Consider the following 17,808-nt stretch of genomic DNA (forward strand, 5'->3'; position numbering starts at 1 on the left):
TCTTAGGTGTTCCTACGTCTGACAGCCTCCATGGCCAAGCACCGAACGAACGTACTTGTTGAAATCCCCCAGCCTGTTGTGGTTTTTGTACTTTCTGTTGCCCTGTGAATGTAACTTCAGTAAAGGAGAGAGAGAGAGTTCAGAGGGAGAGCCCATGTCCATGTTCATTCCAATGAGTTTCATTAATGTGGATAATGAGAACAACAGATCGGAAATAAAGATTAAATCACGATTATACGAATAAGATGGTAAACGGGGTAAAACATCTCCCCGTTATTCTGACTGACAAATCGGTAGTTATTTCGGTGCAACTACCAGCCTATTGGACCGCCACTGTCATTTTCTAGTCAGTGATTAATGAAAAATATTTATTAAATATTTGCAACGGAATTAAAGATGGGAATACACCCTCCCGCCGGTGCCCCTTTCATCATTGCCTATCTAATAGGTGCTTGCCAGTCTCTTGAAATAGGCAATAAACTATAAAACAATTCGAGGAACTTTTGATGTATTAATTTCAATTGATAAAAGTTTAATTACCGTAGATATAGAAAAATATTGAGACCTTTATGAATAAAAAAATTTCCTTAGTATATTTTATTTTAAAATTATTTTAGGTATTTTATATACTTACTTTTCTATCTGGTTGGAGTTGGATAAACAAATAAACTCAGTCAGTTGGGGCTTTTTTTCACATCGAATAAACATCTGTTTTATTTGCATTTCTGGGAGGTCGGTCGCAGCTCAGGGGAAGATTGGGGAAGGGGTGTTTTGTCACATTTAATTGCAAGTGCTAAATGAGTTGAGTTTATGTTTCGTTTTCGTTTAACTATTATTTTTACCGATATTCTTACGTTGCTTATTGCCCACTCCAATCTGATATTTTTTTTCTCTAGATACTCGTATTGTTTGCTTGTATGTATTTGCCACTAGCTACCCATTTTTTCTATGTCTATGAATGTGCCACAGGGAGCTGGGTTCCGCAGGCCAAAACCCATCAAGTTGGGGTAGGGTGAGAACCATCGCTTCTTCTTGGAAATGCTCATTGAAGCGGCTTCCCTGCGACACGCTGAATCGTATTGGTAATCGTATAATCGCATATATCTAAAACCAAGTTTACGCACTAAAAACGTGAAGCAGTTTTTCGAAAAAAAAAAAAAAACCAATCCCTTCGATGGGCTCTCCGGTATTGTAAACTGGCAAAAAGTCGCACTACGGTTGAAAGTTTGGTTTAGTTTACTCGAAAGTTCTACTACGTACATAGTCGTACTATCCTGTTGTACATATGTATGTATGTATGTATGTAATGTATGTATACTTAAGTGCCAATTTCAGCAGTTTGGAGGCTCGTAGCTCGTGTCTCAGAGCCAGCGGTTATCCGGGTTGAATTCTAGTTTCCGGTTCTACTTACATACTCATAAGATTTGGGCGTTTTCGTGTTCATCGATTTCATTCATTTTACAATTCTTCCTTAGTGACTAGACGTGTTCATAAATACTTGATACTCGATATATATGTATATTGTATAATTAATTGGGTGCAGTTTATGGATATTCTTTTATATCTGTATAAGTTGTGCAGATTCCCCCGTGTTCTTCTGACTCCTGTCGTCTCTGTGTCTGTATCTTTTTCAGTGTAAGCGTGGGGCTAGGAACACGGTCGCCACCTGGCAACAATTTTTTTTTTTTCAACCAAAAGGGATCATTTGTTCGCCGTAAGGATTCGATTCAGAAATACTTTTTGGGCTGTATCAAAATGTACGAAACGTAAATGTGTTTTCGGCAAAGCATATCATCGAATGGAATCGACTAGTATTTTCTGAAACATATTTACCTTGTACCCCACTAGTGGGCAGTAGCAAGATAGGAGCAGGCGACAGGGATTCAACAAAAAACGGATCCCTTTTGGTAGCGTAAGCCATGCAGTGGCAACCGTGGCTAGGGAAAAACTCTTTCTTACATCTAACTCATGGGCGATAGGCCATAGCGGACACTTAGCAATTAGTTGGTTGTATGTGGTATGTTTTTGGTTGTTTGTTGTGGTTCAAGAACACGTTTGATACATAGATAAAAAACGATCTCTGATAAAACGTCCTGTGGTTTGTTTAGCTTGTATTCAAAAGTCATTAAAAATAAATTCAAATTCAAAATCGCCTGCTTCTTCTCATTTGACGAATCCTTCCGCTAAAAATTGAATATTCTTTGAAAGTTCTGGTTTTGGTTTTGGTTTCTGTTTTAGTTTGCTTACATGCTACAAATACTCGATAGTTCGTCTTGAGCCCTACACTAGTTATCTATCATTTAAAATTGGACGCCAAAAAACAATTAACAAAATCGACGCAAAGCCTTAAGAATATTACTTGCTGAAAATTTCAATTGTAATTATCAATTATCAATTTGTTTCCTTTGTAGAGTTTAAGTGTGTTCTGTGCTGTGTGTGGGTGTGTATCTGTGTTCTCGTTTCGATCAAGTGTTTGTGTGTGAGTTGTTCAGCTCATGGTTTGCTTACTTCTGAATAAATAAGGCCAGTGGATACGCATACATCATAAAAGTACAATTCAAATTTATCATATTCAATGTTTCACATTAATCTAGTTAGTTTATAAAAGCGCTTTTATCGGGTCGAAGCCAAACACACTTGCCAAACGTACATATGTCCTTTTGTATAATCCCTTCTAGTAGCTGCAATCTATGTAGCGAAAAGCTTCTATCCTTATCAATCCTATCGATTTTATTAAATCTCTTCCTCCGTTTAGTTGCTTCAAAGTTGTCTGGTATAAAAAATAGAAAAAATTTTGTGACAATAAAAACGGTTTTCCCTAGTACACATCCTCATCATCCTTCCCTTCCTTCTCTCGTATCGTCGTATCGTATCGTATCGTATTCCAAAAATTATCTCAATATCGAGGCCAAAAAGTATCCCTATCAAGAGCGATCATTAGGTAAATGTTCTTTCGAAGCTTCAGTACTAATAAAATCGGCTTAACTGCTACAGATTTACTGTGGGGCATACAATACTTAGGTTATCTCATACTTGGATATGAAACACGATATTAACTAACTGCTTAGCCTATGCACACAAACAAGTGTATCTTAACTGTTCCTTAAATATGTATGTGTGTATTCTTCTTCTTTTTGTTTTTTGTTTTTTGTTTCTATTGAGAATACGCTGCTGATTGCTTAAAAGTTGCTCGAAAAATTAGTGTATCTGTATCTGTCTGTTGCTGTTTGAACTACATTCAAATGTATACATATATACGGATATATGCTGCGATTTCTCTAGCGAATTAATCGAATTAAAAGCACATTGATTGTACGTGTGTATACTACACGTGTGTGTGGGTGTGGGTGTTTGTGTGTGTGTTTGTGTTTGTGTGTTCTGTTCGAGTGAGTGGCCGTTTAAGGGGAGAAGAGGCTTCATTCATTCTTTCATTCATTGCTTATCCGACTAAGCGATCTGTCGATCAGATCATTCGATACCTAATCACACACTTTACCTTTACCTTTACTCTTTACATCTTCACATCTTCTTCGTGATTCGACTAAGTTTCTTGACTAAGTTCTTGGTCATGTTATAGTTTTTCTTGTAGTTTGTTGTTGTTGTGCTGTTTTCCAATGGTATGGCTGTAGTTGTTGTTCCTGGATTCCTTTTGCTTTTGCTTTTGCTGGAGTGTCAATTGCTGCGACAACGATGAATCAATCAATGGAACAAGGTCCCTGCTCCCATTGCTGAATCAATAGCAATCTGTGCGGATGAACGAAGGCGACGAGGACGACGACGACAACGACGAGTGGTGGTGGTGGTTGAGAACAGATGTGCCCACAGCCACAGCCCCAGCCAGCTGGAATGTCAATGGAGTGGAGTTGTTTTGGGGGCAGGACTCAGGACCGCTTTTCGCGAGTCTTCTGGATAGTCTTCTGCAGAGCTGTTCAGGCAGTCGCTGGGAGCATAACTAACAATAGTTGCCATTACCATACCACGGAAAGGTCCAGCACCATCAGTGCGGAAGCATCAGAGGCCGTGCCGTGCTGCTCAGTCTATGATGCGACTTGTCGATGCTTGCGCCACCGCATCCGCCTCCGCCGTACTCATCGTAGCTGAGCAGAGGGGATATCTTGAGGCCAGTCTTCTCGGGGATAATCTTGAAGTGGGGCTGGTCGGCGCTCACCAGCAGCGGCCGCTTCATCGATGAGTGCATGTACTCGTGCGGGTGGGGATGGAGAGGGGCCGCCGCGCCAAGGGGTCGCCGGGTGCTGGGAACGTTCATCTTCTTGCACGGCTCCGGCTTGCTCTCGTAGTTCATCTGGCAGTTCTCCGGCGAGTACTTGTTCGGCTTGTAGATGGAGAAGATGTTGTTGATCAGACTCAGGGCCGAGTGGCCGCCGGCGGAGGCATGGTGGATGCCGGCTGTGGGCTGCTGAGTGAGCACGTTGCCCACAGTCGGGTGGCTGTGCTCGGGGTAAAAGTTATTGTACTGGTACGAGGGCAGGATATCCGCAGTCGGATAGATCTTGTGCCCGTAGCCCGGCGCATGTCCGTAGGCGGGCGCCCGACCCGGTCCGGACCCAGAGATATGATGGAAGGAGGGGCTGTCTGGTCCATTCTCAAAAAAAGGATATCCAGCATTGTTGGAGGACTCGCTGGAGTCCAGCTGCGGCGGCGAGGGCATGCCCTCGAGCAGCGACTTCTTGATCATTAGCCGCTCGTGCTCCCGGTCGTGCAGGTCGATGGGCTGTCCGTTGTTGTAGCACCTCACGTTGACGTTCTTCACCTTGAGGCTGCTCTGCATGTTGCGCCGCATGTCCATGTTGATGGGACTGGGCGGCTTGTCCAGCTGCTCCCAGTACTTCTCCAGATCGATGTTGAAGTCCTCCAGATCGATTTCGGTTGTGTCCGAGCAAGTGTCGTCGTCGTGGTACAGATTGGCTGGTTCCATTTCCAGCAGCGATTTGCTGCGTGTGGGTCGCTGGTAGCTGGGGTACCGATGCGCTGGGCTGCGCGGCGCAGGTGCAGGTGCCGCGGCCATGTAGCGTTCGTCCTCGTCCAGGAACTTGTCCTGCAGCAGCAGTCGCTCGCGCTCCGCCCGTATGAAGTGCTCCAGATCGGTGTCGTAGCGGCAGTGCATGTGCTCCTCCTCCTCGGCCGCCGGATGGTGGCCGGGGCAGTGGACACGCGACCGCGGCCGAACCACCAGATGGGTCTGTGGCTGTCGGTGGCAGCAACAATCGTCCGCAGCACAGCAACAGATCACCGTGGGGGCCGGCGTCCTCGGACCCCGCCCCGCCCGGTGATCGGCCTCTGCCCGCTCCTCGAACAGCCAGTCCGCTGCATTCAGACTCAGATTCCTGTTGCTGCCAGCCAGCAACTGCTGCGATGGGGCGCGACCCCGCGATCGGGCTGCCACCCCCGATCCCGGATAGATCTCGTCCAGCAGGCACCTGGCGCTGGTGCACTGGTCCCGGGCGCAGCACCTGTGGGCCAGGGTTCGCTCGTCCAGGCTGTTGCTGTACAGCATGTTCATGTTGCGCCTGTAGGCTTCGCGCTTCTCGCGCCGCGTGTTCGAGGCGGGGGGCAGCTCGTAGTCGATGATGTCGAAGGGCATTGTCTTGGTGCTGGCACTGAACGAGTAGGACTTGGGCACTCCCGATCGGTTTTTCAGTATCGAGGTGGTGGCCGGAGCAGCGGCGCCACTTCCACTGGGCACGCCGCCGCCACCCTCAAACACGTTGCCCTCGAAGCACCAGCTCTGCGATTTGGGGTACTGGAACTCCTTGCAGCTCTTGGATCGATGCAGCCCGTATCCCGGGGAACCCTCGCCCTCGCCGCGCCGCTCCCGATTGACGCCTGCCTCCTCCGGATACTTCTCGTCGAGCTCGTTAATGTCGCGAAGAGCACGGTAGGTGCCGTACTTGATGCAGTCGGGTACATAGTCCTCATCCATGTCGTCCGAGCGATTCGAGTAGATGTTGTCCGTGTACCAGGTGGAGTCGAGCTGCTTTGGTCGGGGCTTGGCCTGCAGCAGCTTGTCCCGCTTCGATTGACGGTAGCTCTCGAAGCATATGTTCTTCATCTTCTCCAGCTTATGCTCGCGGATCCGCTCCCAGTTCTCCCAGTTCTTGTCGTTCTTGTTCCGGCGTCCGGACAGTATGAGTACGTCCTTGTCCTTCTCCCAGTCGGCGCTGCTCTCGTCGCCATAATCGATGTTCAGTCGCTTAGTCTCGGCCTCCGCTTCCCTTGGGATCTGGTGATTCGAATAATGGGCGGTGGTGGTGGTGTGTGGTGGTGCAGGTGCAGGTGCGACACTACTTCCGGCTAAGCTGCTATTATCGTTAACTACAATTCTAATCCTACGCTTGGTCTTGTCCGTTGTCCTTGACGACGACGACGTCGTCGCTTGCATGGCCGATTTCTGCGGCCTATTCCGCTCATCGGCAGGCGGCTCATCTTCGGGCTCTTCTGGCTGTCACACCTCCTGCAGATACTTGACCGGACAGTAGCCCTGGCGGCTGTCGGCCGAGCGCACCATGCACATCCCATTGACTTCGTCGCCGACCTGGTTAAGCAAGCCCAAATGAAACGTTTGGATGTTGTTAGCATTTCCTTCGACTACATTACCTGTATGACAATCTGATCCCTCAGGAGCGTTATTTTCTCGCTGCGCTCCCCATCCGACACTTGCAGATTGTGGGTCACCTGCAGTGGCTTCTCACTGGCGTTCAGACGCACACAGTACTTGGATGGAAAGAAACCAACGCGTCCCAGTACCTTCCCCTTCCACCAGTCCGGATCGGATGTGTCAATGACAGTCACCTAAAACAAATACGTGGGGCAACAGTTCAGAAATCAATTCTTAACAGCTCCTAACAATTGTGAGCTTATAGCCTGAAGCTCCTGACTTCACAATTGCACTTCAAAAGTACATTTTTGGCTTGGCGTGAAACCAACTTGAGTTGAGAGACATGGGGTCTCTGTCTAGACTTTTAACTTCTCTGTCTTTCAGTCAATTATAGTGGAATAACAATGCAATTGGTTGTTTTACATGCATTTCGGTCTGATTGCTGGTAGCTGCACTCTAGAAGAAATTGCCAAGTAAATTCTATAAATATAGTTATCGATCCGCACAGTAAATTATGAAGTAAAAGTTGTGTTCATCCTCAACTTTCTACGCTACACGACCAAATTACTCCTCTGCCAAGGACAAAATCCGAACAAAAGCTAATCTGCAAATATTGAACACTTGGCCGGCGGGGCGGGGCGGGACGGTAGGGACAACGAGCACTCTAGCAATCAGCGAAAGTACACAAAAAACGCAGCAACTATTATTATTTCTTCTTATTCGCTGTTTGCGTTGTCCTGTTTACGCAGCAGAAAAAACAGCACTCCCCCCCATCCTGTCTGTATCCCTCTTTCTGTCTTTGTGCAGACACATACGAGTGTACGATAAATAAACAGGCTTCTGTTGTCCTTGTTCGTTTTAATATTGAATAAAGAACGGGGAATGTGTATGCATTTCGGATTTTGTTATGCCAATTTCCTGTGCCAGCCATTGTGTGAGTTAAGCGCTCCGCTTAGTGGATTAAACAAAGCGTGTTGTTTATTATTCATACTCGTGCATATGGCATACATAAATACATAGTACTCGCACCATACCATTACCGATGGGAGAAATAGAGTAGAGGGGGGTCGCGATTCCCGTACTGTTACCGGGATTAGCGGGATTTGCTCACCTTGTAGCCAGCCTTGAGGTCCAGCTCGTCGGAATGCCGCGCCTTGAAGTTGTAGAGGATGACGTACAAGTTGGTGGGCAGCAGACGATGCGATTTCTTGAAAATGTCGAAGCGGATGGAATAGGATTAGATAAGATGGGAGTAAGCGTGGATGCAGTCATTGTGCATGGCGGATGGTGTTGCCAAAAATCAATAATCACGAACAGGCAATGAAAAGGGATGGGGGGGAATACCTGGGGATGTCTTACTGGTGAGAGGCATGGCGAAGTGCTGGCCGATGACTGTGACTTCTCCAATTCGTCCGGCAAATCGACGCTGCCACCACGCATGCCACGTGTGGCATACAACAGCTTGCGGCCCGTATGCGAGGGACTCGATGGTGCTGTAATGGTTTTGGATGCGTTAATCCCTGTTCCAGGACATGCTCAATGTGTTTTTGGTTAGTTTGGTTAGAATGCAAGTGAATGAGCGTAAAAGAAACAAGATTAGCAATAGAAAAATTATGTTTAAAGTACGCATAAAGATATATAAATAGATAAATATACATATACATATCAGAGAGAGAGAGAGAGAGAGAAAGAAATAGAGATATACATAGGTATAGAGCAGGAGATTAGATAGGCGCAGTGCTTCAACATACTTCAGATAGTCCCCACTAAGGTTGAATATATTGTACTGGGTGTATGGATCAGCAGATGTTGTAGCGATCTTTATAGCAACAATTAACTTGAGCTTACTCATTATGGTTTACTTATGTACTTGTGTAATTCTAGCAAATTGTACGAGATCAACCAAATCAAACTACTCAACAAAACTTTACTTTACTCTGCGTTTTCAACGTATTTACATTGTAAGCGACTACATTGGAAAATTCTTTCCGTTATGGGATAGGTTGTGTGACTTAGATGGTGGTGTTGGATAGGTGTATACGTACTAGATCGAGAAATTAGAGTGAGGGAATTGAGATTCGTTAGGAAGCCAAAGAGGTGCCCATTTTGCAATAGCTCATCGTAGGTACATAGGTGTGTTTGTTGGATGGCTCGGTGCAGCGCCGAGAGTATTCGTTGGTCTCGTACGTTCGTATCGTATCGATGTCGGTAACGGTTTATCGTTAACGGCTTTGGGACCGGTTACGGAAACGGTGCGGGAGGATTTACTGGGTTGCTACTTACAGTGCAGACGGCTGTTGTTCGATGGAGGAGTGCTGTGCTCCAGGTGGCCGCCCGATCCGCCGTGATAGTAGCCGGGGGCCGTTGATGTGGATGCGCCCGCTACCGGCAGCTGCGGACGTCGCCGGAATTGGCCGTGCAGCTCCGACGACTCGGGGGAGTCCAGGCTCAAGGATTTCATGCGTAAGTTCAACTTTTGGCGGCGCGGTGAGTGCGGTGCTGTTGTTGTTATTGTTGTTGTTGTTGTTTGGTAGGGTGGGTGTGTGTGTGTGTGTGTGTGTGTGTTAGATCATGTTTTGTTGTATTTGTGGTCGGACAATACACAACATGAGAGTTGGTTTCGATAAAACGTGGAATAAAAATATATTGACTTTAATTTAATTTGTTCAGCATTGATCATGTAATGAAAAATAGAATCTATACATCTAAAGTTCCAAGACAGAAACCAAACGAATACCGAAAATGCAATCAAATGATAACTGAAAAATTCAGCAAGTAGCTGTACACCTTCACATTGAAAGAGAGAGAAAGATATTATTGTCGTAGAAGTATACTACAGTATATCTATTTTGGGTATTAAATTAGCAAACATTCAAAGTTTATACACAGATAGAGAGACAGCGAGTGTGTGTGTGTGTGTGTGTGTGTGTGTGGCATGTCCAGTGTAGCATACTCTTTCTGGGCATCCAAAAGAAACTTTCTGCTGTCGTGGAAAATAATGAAAAACTTGTTTCCAGTATGCCCTGTGCCAGAAGTACAATACATACATATGCATGTGGGTGTGGGTGTGGTGTGTCCATGGAAAATGAATCGAATGAAATGAATGGGTGAAAGTCCTAAAAAACTAAACGCTTCCCTGCCCCATCCTTTGGATTGTCTGTGCCATACGATACAATCAATAACATTCAGGCAAATATCAAATTAATGAAAATGTGCAATAGTCAAATATAACTTAATACTTTAATCGTACAGTACGTTTACGTTTACTCACATCCGAGCTCTATAAAGTTACAAGAATCGAAATTAACTAACTACATAATATAATTACGAGTACATATATACATACATACGTATGTATGATAAAGGTCTGTGTTGGTAAGTAAACTATTTTGAGTATTTTTTAATAATTACTGTGATGCATTTTAAACATTAATTGAGCTAGGATTCATTTCTAAGGGGTACAAAAAATTCGAAACTTAAGAGATACGAGATAAAATAATCAATAAAATTAGAATTTCATTTTTTTATATGTATGTGTGTATGTATGCATGTATATGTAGATATTAAGTGTCGCTGCGCAGTGCTGCTCCACCCCTTTCTTCCTTTTTCTTCCTTCTTCTCTTCATCTCATTCTTCTTGTGCTCTTCCGTGCCTTAGCTTAGCCGGACTCTTCGCCGCGCCTTCGACTCGTCCTGCGGAGTGGAGTCTGGGCCCTTAAGGATGGCTCGCTGCAGCATCAGGGGCTCGCCAAAGGGACGCACCGTTTCAGTTTTCGGATTCGTTGATGCTGTGTCAAATAAGTATACCATATTATATCATCGCTTGTAATTTCAGTCCAGTTCTTGGCAGTTCTCATGGTTAGTAGCGCTTCGATGGATCCAGCTCCAAGCATTGTTAAAGGTTACCCCAGCCGCCTCCGACTGGGTCGGAGGCCACAGCAAAGAAATATGAATTAAAACTAATTATACCAAATGAACACACAAAGACCGAAAGAAAATATTTAACATTAAGACGCCAGCGTTCATGCACAAGTAAAACCAAAAGAAGCGAGCTCGGAGGAAGCAAAGAGATGAACAGAACTGGGGCCGCCAGCAGCTGCCTGGCCCAAGTAATAGAGCAGAAACATAATCCTAGCCAAATAACTACAGAGTCCCGCTCGAAGGAAGTCGAGACCAGCACCAACACCAGCCCCGACGACAACATGCAGAGAGGAATGGCAAAAAAAAAAATAATAACTCTATAAAAAGCTGACCGACTCTTAGATACCCGCTACTTAATCACAACTGAAGGTTATTGCTCCACATTAACAACATTCATATGAAAAAATATATAATCTTTATAAGTAATAGCGTTCAAAATTGGAGAAGAAAACTTCACGCAAGAGACAGACGGATGAGGTATTGACCCTAAGGGGGAATTTATGCCTGTTGCATGGATCCATTATACCCTTGCACTCTGCGAGTACTCAGCATTAAAGCAGAGGGAAAGCCCTGGGCAAGGCAGGCCCAAAACAGAAAGAAAAAATTGTATGTCGTAACAATTTTTAGCATAATTATGTTCGGCTAGGGACCGAGGACCGGGGACCTGGGACAGACCCCAGATCCTAGCTCCCAGCCCTGCCTGCTAGACCGTCCCCATTCTCATCTCCATTCGCACTCCCATCCTCCATTCTCCACGCGCTAAGAAGTTGCATAGCCGAAGACAAAAAAAGTTTGCCGCACGCGACTTTAAAATTGTTTCTGTGGGCGAATTCTGGAGCAGGAGCCAGAGCCAGAGCTGGTGCTGACGCTGGAGCATCAGAAATACAGCAAGCATAAAGTACAAATGAACTCGCCTCGAATCGAGTTGGCATGAGTTGGCATGAGCTGCAAAAAAAGTTTCTTCTTCTCCGTCTGCAACATTTTGTATGAAGCGCCCACTGCCAGGAGTATTCGTGCTGGTACTTTCCATTTACTGGGGAGTTATGCGGCTGAATTTTTCCACAGAAGTTGACAATGGCTTGTAATTTACACGGCATCAACAGCAACAGCAGCCGGAGCTGTGGATGAGGATGTAGGGCTGAACTAAAGAAGGGAAGACGGCACAGTCCTGGGAGGAGTCTTTCGCCTTAAACGAAGCTGGAGCCATGATGAAGCCGCTTTCACCAGGCAAAAGGAACACGGCCATGTACACAAATGATGGGAATTTTCGCCTGGATTGCAGTGGTTGTTGTTTTTGCTGCTGCCGCTACCGTTACCTTTGCCGTTGCTGTTGTTTGTTGATGTGCAACGGAAATGAGCCATTTGCTTGAAGTGCAAACTGGGTTAAGACTAATTGGCATTTACTCTGGCCTTTGTTTGAGCGAGCTGCCTCGTCACGGGCTCCGCTGCTTGAAATTCACGACTCGAAATTAAAATAACTGAAAGGCGCCTTCCTCTTGTATCTTTTGGCTTGGCTTGGCTTGGGTGCAAACACTTATTGTAAATATAAATACAAATACAAATACACTCAGAACAACAGTCATAGAAAAACACATATGTGGGAACAATCATCTGCGGCCTGCCACAGGAATATACATTAATTAATCGATGAGAAGGCTCGGCGCACCGAAGACCTTAGTACCCCTGCAGATCGATGATTGCCTCCCCAGCTTTAGAATTTAGAATGCACCGATATATGAACTAAATTTGGAATATTCTGAAAAATTATATTACTCTCTGCAAGGGCAAAATCGATATTTATCTAAAAAAACATTGAAACACACAATAAACATCAATTGTGAGTAAAATCAGTACTATCTTGACTATACTATTAGCGGTGATTGAAGTTGATGTTAAAGTTCTAGATTTAGATGTCGATGTCGATGCTGGGCTGCTTGATATTGTTGCAATGTCGAATGGAGCTTGCCATTTAAATTTCGTGGTGGTGTTAGACCCCGGTGATGATGAAGATGGTAAAGAGCTTAATGGTGGTGAATTGTGGTGCTTCGAAATAGGGTTATTATAAAGGTTAGGGAGCATGTGATAATGACAATAATGATTATCGCTACGATTATGGTTATGGTTATGGTGTGGCTCTTGCTCGTATTTACTTTCCGGCAACGAGATTGATCGATTCTGGGAAGATTTCTTCCGCAAGAGTCCATAACCAGAAAGCGGTCGAAACCCGGCGAATAGACGCCTGCGCAATCCCGTATCGGTCACGAGATGGCTGCTGCCGCTGCCGCAGCCGGTGACAGTGCTGGCGGTGGCACTGGCGGCACCAGCGCCGCTCCCGGATGGCTGATGATGCAAGGGCGATGCTGTTGCTGAAGAGGATGCCGCATACGACTGATGCAGCCCGCTGGCGGTGTAGTAGTTGATGCCGAAGCCATTGCTGATGTACGCCGAGCTGGACATGTTCGAGACGGGGGCAAAGAACTGCCCGCAGCGTTGATCTTTGTGTGTCGGTTGGTTGGTTTGATGTTTTTTGTTATTTGATTGGTTATTTGGTTAATTGGTGTTGGCAAGCGAAACGAAAATTGGCAAAAAAGATATGGACACGAAAGAATATATAGATATATATATATATGTATGTATATATTGCACATTTCACTAAACACTAAAGAGTGTGTCTGTTCTGTGTGTGGCCGCCATCAACCGCCATTCTACGAGAGCCATAGAGGCCTGTTTGAATCGAACTTAGGACTACTGCAGCCACAAAGCATCCCAGCGACAGACAGGAGCTACAACTGGGAAGGAGTACACAGCTCTAATGGCCTGCAATAGGCAATCTCCAATCAATCAGTCGAGGGCTGCATTTACACTCTCCTAATTGGAATAATGCAGCTGCAGACCGCAAGGGAAATGCAATGCCAGGTTGCGGTTTCCAAGTTGCTGTTGCCGTTGCCAGTTGCTGTTGCCAGTTGCTGTTGCCAGTTGCAGTGAACGACAACAGGGAACTGTGGCGCTAATTATCTGCACACTTGTCAAGATTTAGGACGTTTTGGCGTCAGGGGGCAAGCGAGGAGCGACATGCTCGGAAATGCTGCTTTAAGTGGCAACGTCGTTTTATGTGATTGCTCCAGAGACAATAGAAGAGTCAGAGATGGCTGCGTGTCCATTCTCCTGTCGGCTCTGGGCGTTTTGTGGCCATGTATTTTAATTGAAACTCATTCGCACATGAAGCAGACTCAGATAAGGCTGCCACACAACACTCATCCATTACCCATTCCCACACACTGACACTCACACTCACAATCAGAAACACTCTCGGAATCAAGCTGACTCTGTTGACTCTCCTCGATTAGATTTGAGTGGAGAATGCATGGGATATTATCTTGGTATGTAGCGTAAGTAAATCAAAGTGTTTAGCATATACAAATTAATTGCGGTTAACTAAATACGATACTAGATATGTTTGCGTTAGTTAGTTATTAAGATTATTGTGTATGCTGGCGATGCTATGCTGGGTGATACTGGCTAGGATAATATGTATTCAGCAACTGTTCCAGTCAAAAGCATTTCAAATGCAACTCTAAAATATATTTAATTTATAGACAAAATGCATATTGTTGTGTTTGCGTTTGTGTGTGTGTGTCTGTATCTGTCATTGGTTTGTATGTGTGTGTGTTTTAGTAAGTGTTTATTTAGATACTGGCCAAAATCTAAGTCGCAAGCTTAAGTAGTATCAACTGCCAAGCGAAGCAATAATGGGGGCAACTACTCGTATATGTTTTTAGGGCAATGCGAATGCGAATGAAATTGAAATAGAAATTTATTTGCCATAGATACACGCTAGATAAAATGTTGTAGAAAAAGACAGAGAGAAAATGCAATCGAGTGTGACTAAATGCAACTACGATACGAGTATGTGAGTTTATGGATGAGCAACTACTTTGTACTTTCGCGAGAAGATATGGAGGAAATAATTGTGAGAGAGAGGGAAATCTACATGGAGTCGAGTTTTGTTCGACTTGTTGACTTGGTGTGAAGTGAGGGAGTGTTAAGCTAGAGAAATGCGGAGGGTAGCTGAAGCACTGAGACGGGAGAGGGAATACGGGATGCTGGACTCGAGACAGAAACGAGATCGAAAGTAAGAGAATCAGTGGGGGAGGGAAACACACAGATACAAAAAGATTAAACCAAAACCAAGACCGAAACCAAAACCGAAACCGAAAACATATTATGAAAAAGATCAGATTAATGTGAACTCAGGAAAGAAATATGTAGAAATAGAAAGAGACAATAATGGTGAGGTGAGTAAAGGAACGAAAGATAGATGGAGATAGTGGAAGAGATAGTTGAGAGATAGAGGATAGAGAGTAACAAAAAACTACTTTTGCTGCAATTTTTTGCTGGTGATTTGTCGGACCTGAACTACTAGATATGTCTTGGGTGGGCACTGGCAGGCCGCCACGTTGCTGCTGCAGCTCCTGTTGCTGCAGTTGCACGCCCAGAATGGGCATGGCCACGGGCGGTGGTCGCACGCCCCGTCCGGCCCGTACTGCTGCCGCCTGAGCCACCGATGCCAGACTTCGTTGCTGCTGCTGATATTGCTGTTGCTGCTGCTGCTGCTGCTGTTGGAGCTGCTGCTGCTGTTGCAATTGTTGCTGCTGCTGCTGTTGCACTTGTTGTAGCTGTTGCTGCTGCTGCTGCTGCTGCTGCTCCTGCAAAGCAAGCTCGGAGACACTGACAATGGGTATATCCGCGGGCCTTGGGCCCGGCACCATCTCCCGCTCGGTGAATGCGGGTCCGGGTATCGAACCTCCAGCGAAGCTGCCATCCAACACCTTCGCCTGGACGGATTTGTCGGCGCCTGCTGCAAGATGCCCGGATTTCAGTTCGCCGGCTTGTTTCAGCACGCGATAAATTTGATCGATTTCAGTTATTTCTTTTGGGTGCCGTAGGAGAGTTGACAAGTTGACAAGTTGATTCGGTTGTTTGGTTGTTTGGTTGTTTGGTTGATTGGTTGATTGGTGAAGGGCGGTGGTGGCCAGTTTTGATTTTGGTTTGATCGATTTCAATACGTATTCAATTTTGGATATACATATAGTATTTTGGATGACCGTGCGTGATTGATAGGCATTATTACAAATTGGAATTGTGGTTTGAGCAGTTCTCTAATTTGGAATGAGCTTAATGGAGCGGGAGGGTGTTAATGGGCGGGGGTGGGTGGTTGGGGTGGCTTGGGGATACTTGTCATAATCTCAACTGCGTCGAAGTAGATGGGAGATAGTGTGGAACGACTGAGATACGTTTTGCTAGCGGCTTTACACTATTTTACTGCAGCATAGTTGATGGTTACTGTTGGCCTGCTCGCAAGCGATCGACTGCCAGGATGTAGGCTGCCCGAAGACTCAGCCATCCCAAGGAGCCATCCCTACACGTACAAGAGCCAGGCGGAATGAGCGTGAGGCAACAACTTCTAGTGAACTGTTCGGCATACTGGTGAATTACTGTACGAGTACGAGTACGGGTACGAGTTCGAATACGAGTACGAGTATGTGGTGGCTATAGCATGCTCCGCTACTGCAATTAATTTCTTTTGTCGGAGCCCTCATCAGCTCCAACGATTTGCCAACGAGTGGGGGTGAGTGCACCCCCAGTGGATCTCATTTATGCATGTGTGTGTGTGTGTGTGTGTGTATGTTTGTGTGTTGATTTGTATTTATTTATGTGTTAGATTGACTTTGAGTTTGAGCTGATTGTCTCGCTAATTAAGTGAATTAAACAGGGCAACAGTCAAACAACAACGAAAAATCCAATAAAAATCATAAGGTTCAAGCGCTTTGCAGTCTGCAGCCTGCAGTGTCTGGCGTGTCTGGTGCAGACACCATTCGACTGACTGCACTGACTGACTGACTGACTATACATATGTACATACATATATCGTAGCTGCTATGTATATATGGGTAGTATATGTATGCATATAGATACTATATAGAGTAATACTGATCGTTTTGATACCTAGTTGCGCAATGCGTTGCATGAAGGGCGTCTTTTGACGGAATTTCGCATTTGGATTGGGACTCGTATTCGGATTCGGATTCGGATCCGGATCCGGTACACACAACTGATCCTCTGCCTGATCTGCAACCGTTGCTACCACAACGGACTCCTGTGGCCATGCTAGTTTTTCGTTGGTGTTTGGTTTTCGGTGTTCGGTGTTCGGTGTTCAATGTTCGGTGGTTTGGTTGGGGAAGAGGATTTCACATTAGAGCTGAGACTACAATTTGAAATTCGTGTTTATGAACTACTTGTACATGAATGGCAGCTTGCAGCTTCGTGGAATGCAACAGACACTCTTTCACAGTTCAATGAGCAGGCAACTAATCATCATCAGAATCATCATCATCATCCTTCGAGTATCTACATATAGGATGCTGCGTTTCTACGAGCACTTCTGTTTCATCTGTTTCTAGGGCAACGGAACAGACGGGAGGGCCAAGAAAATTGCAATAGCTCTTGTTCGCTGGAGCTAAGAGAATTGCGACACAAATCACAAATGCCACAATCTGTGTGCTACCCCCTCCCCCACGAGTGCCATAAATCCATTGTGAAATCAACTGATACCAAGGCAATCACAATCACACCCCCAGTGCAGTGGCAGAGGAGGGTTCGCTCCTCCCGAACTCCACCTGACCATTTCAGATCAATAAATGTATGCCAAATGGTACGCAAAATATTGCTTATGTGGCCAGGTGGCAGAGGAACCATAGACCATAGACCATAGACCATAGACTATTCCAACACAGAAGGGCATGCAATGCAATTGTTTCGTATTTCAAGGTGAGTTCCTGGAGAAGCAAATGCCAGGTGCTGCCGCCATGCATATGCAGTTAGAGCACGGTTAGCCGAACAAATTGCTGGGGGGACCAAGTTCGGCCAAGTTTCGGCACAACATTTCCCCTGCAAGTCGCTAGATCCCTCCAAAAGCGGGTCGCTCGGTCTCCGTATTGGTGAGTGTGGCTGTGTATCTGCATGTGGGCTTGCATGTGAGTGTGTGTGTGTAAGCGAGTGTGTGTGTGTGTATCAGGGGGCATGGCTGTGATGATAATACGTGCCAGATACTTACTTTCCTCCTCGAAATCAACACGATTCTCCAGCTCCGAGGTGCTCTTCTGACGCCGCAGGAGCTTCTGCTTGGGCTGGCAGCGCGGCAGATTCGGGGCACAGTCTCCGTGGGCATTCAGCTTGCAGATGCGGCAGCGTAGACCCTGCCTGGTGTGGCCT

At 45.7% G+C, this 17,808-nt stretch overlaps 1 protein-coding gene and 1 long non-coding RNA gene across 2 annotated transcripts in view; both read right to left on the minus strand.

Moving 5' to 3' along the window:
- Positions 1 to 693: 693 nt before the first annotated feature.
- Positions 694 to 3,141, minus strand: LOC121404151. Its single transcript, XR_005967748.1, has 2 exons — positions 2,248 to 3,141; positions 694 to 2,183 (listed from the first exon to the last, which is right to left on the minus strand). It is a non-coding gene; the product is annotated as an uncharacterized LOC121404151 (long non-coding RNA).
- A 409-nt stretch (positions 3,142 to 3,550) lies between these two features.
- The window catches only part of LOC111081151, a 66,677-nt gene continuing 52,419 nt past the window's right edge, over positions 3,551 to 17,808 (minus strand). Inside the window, 8 exon segments of the mRNA XM_041593197.1 lie at positions 3,551 to 6,553; positions 6,616 to 6,810; positions 7,728 to 7,823; positions 7,976 to 8,109; positions 8,900 to 9,115; positions 14,948 to 15,131; positions 15,204 to 15,394; positions 17,651 to 17,806. Coding sequence (XP_041449131.1) covers positions 3,953 to 6,553; positions 6,616 to 6,810; positions 7,728 to 7,823; positions 7,976 to 8,109; positions 8,900 to 9,115; positions 14,948 to 15,131; positions 15,204 to 15,394; positions 17,651 to 17,806 — 3,773 coding nt within the window. The 3' untranslated portion in view covers positions 3,551 to 3,952.

The sequence above is a fragment of the Drosophila obscura genome, unplaced genomic scaffold (assembly GCF_018151105.1).
Source record: "Drosophila obscura isolate BZ-5 IFL unplaced genomic scaffold, ASM1815110v1 contig_186, whole genome shotgun sequence".
In the NCBI taxonomy this organism is placed as follows: Eukaryota; Metazoa; Arthropoda; class Insecta; order Diptera; family Drosophilidae; genus Drosophila; species Drosophila obscura.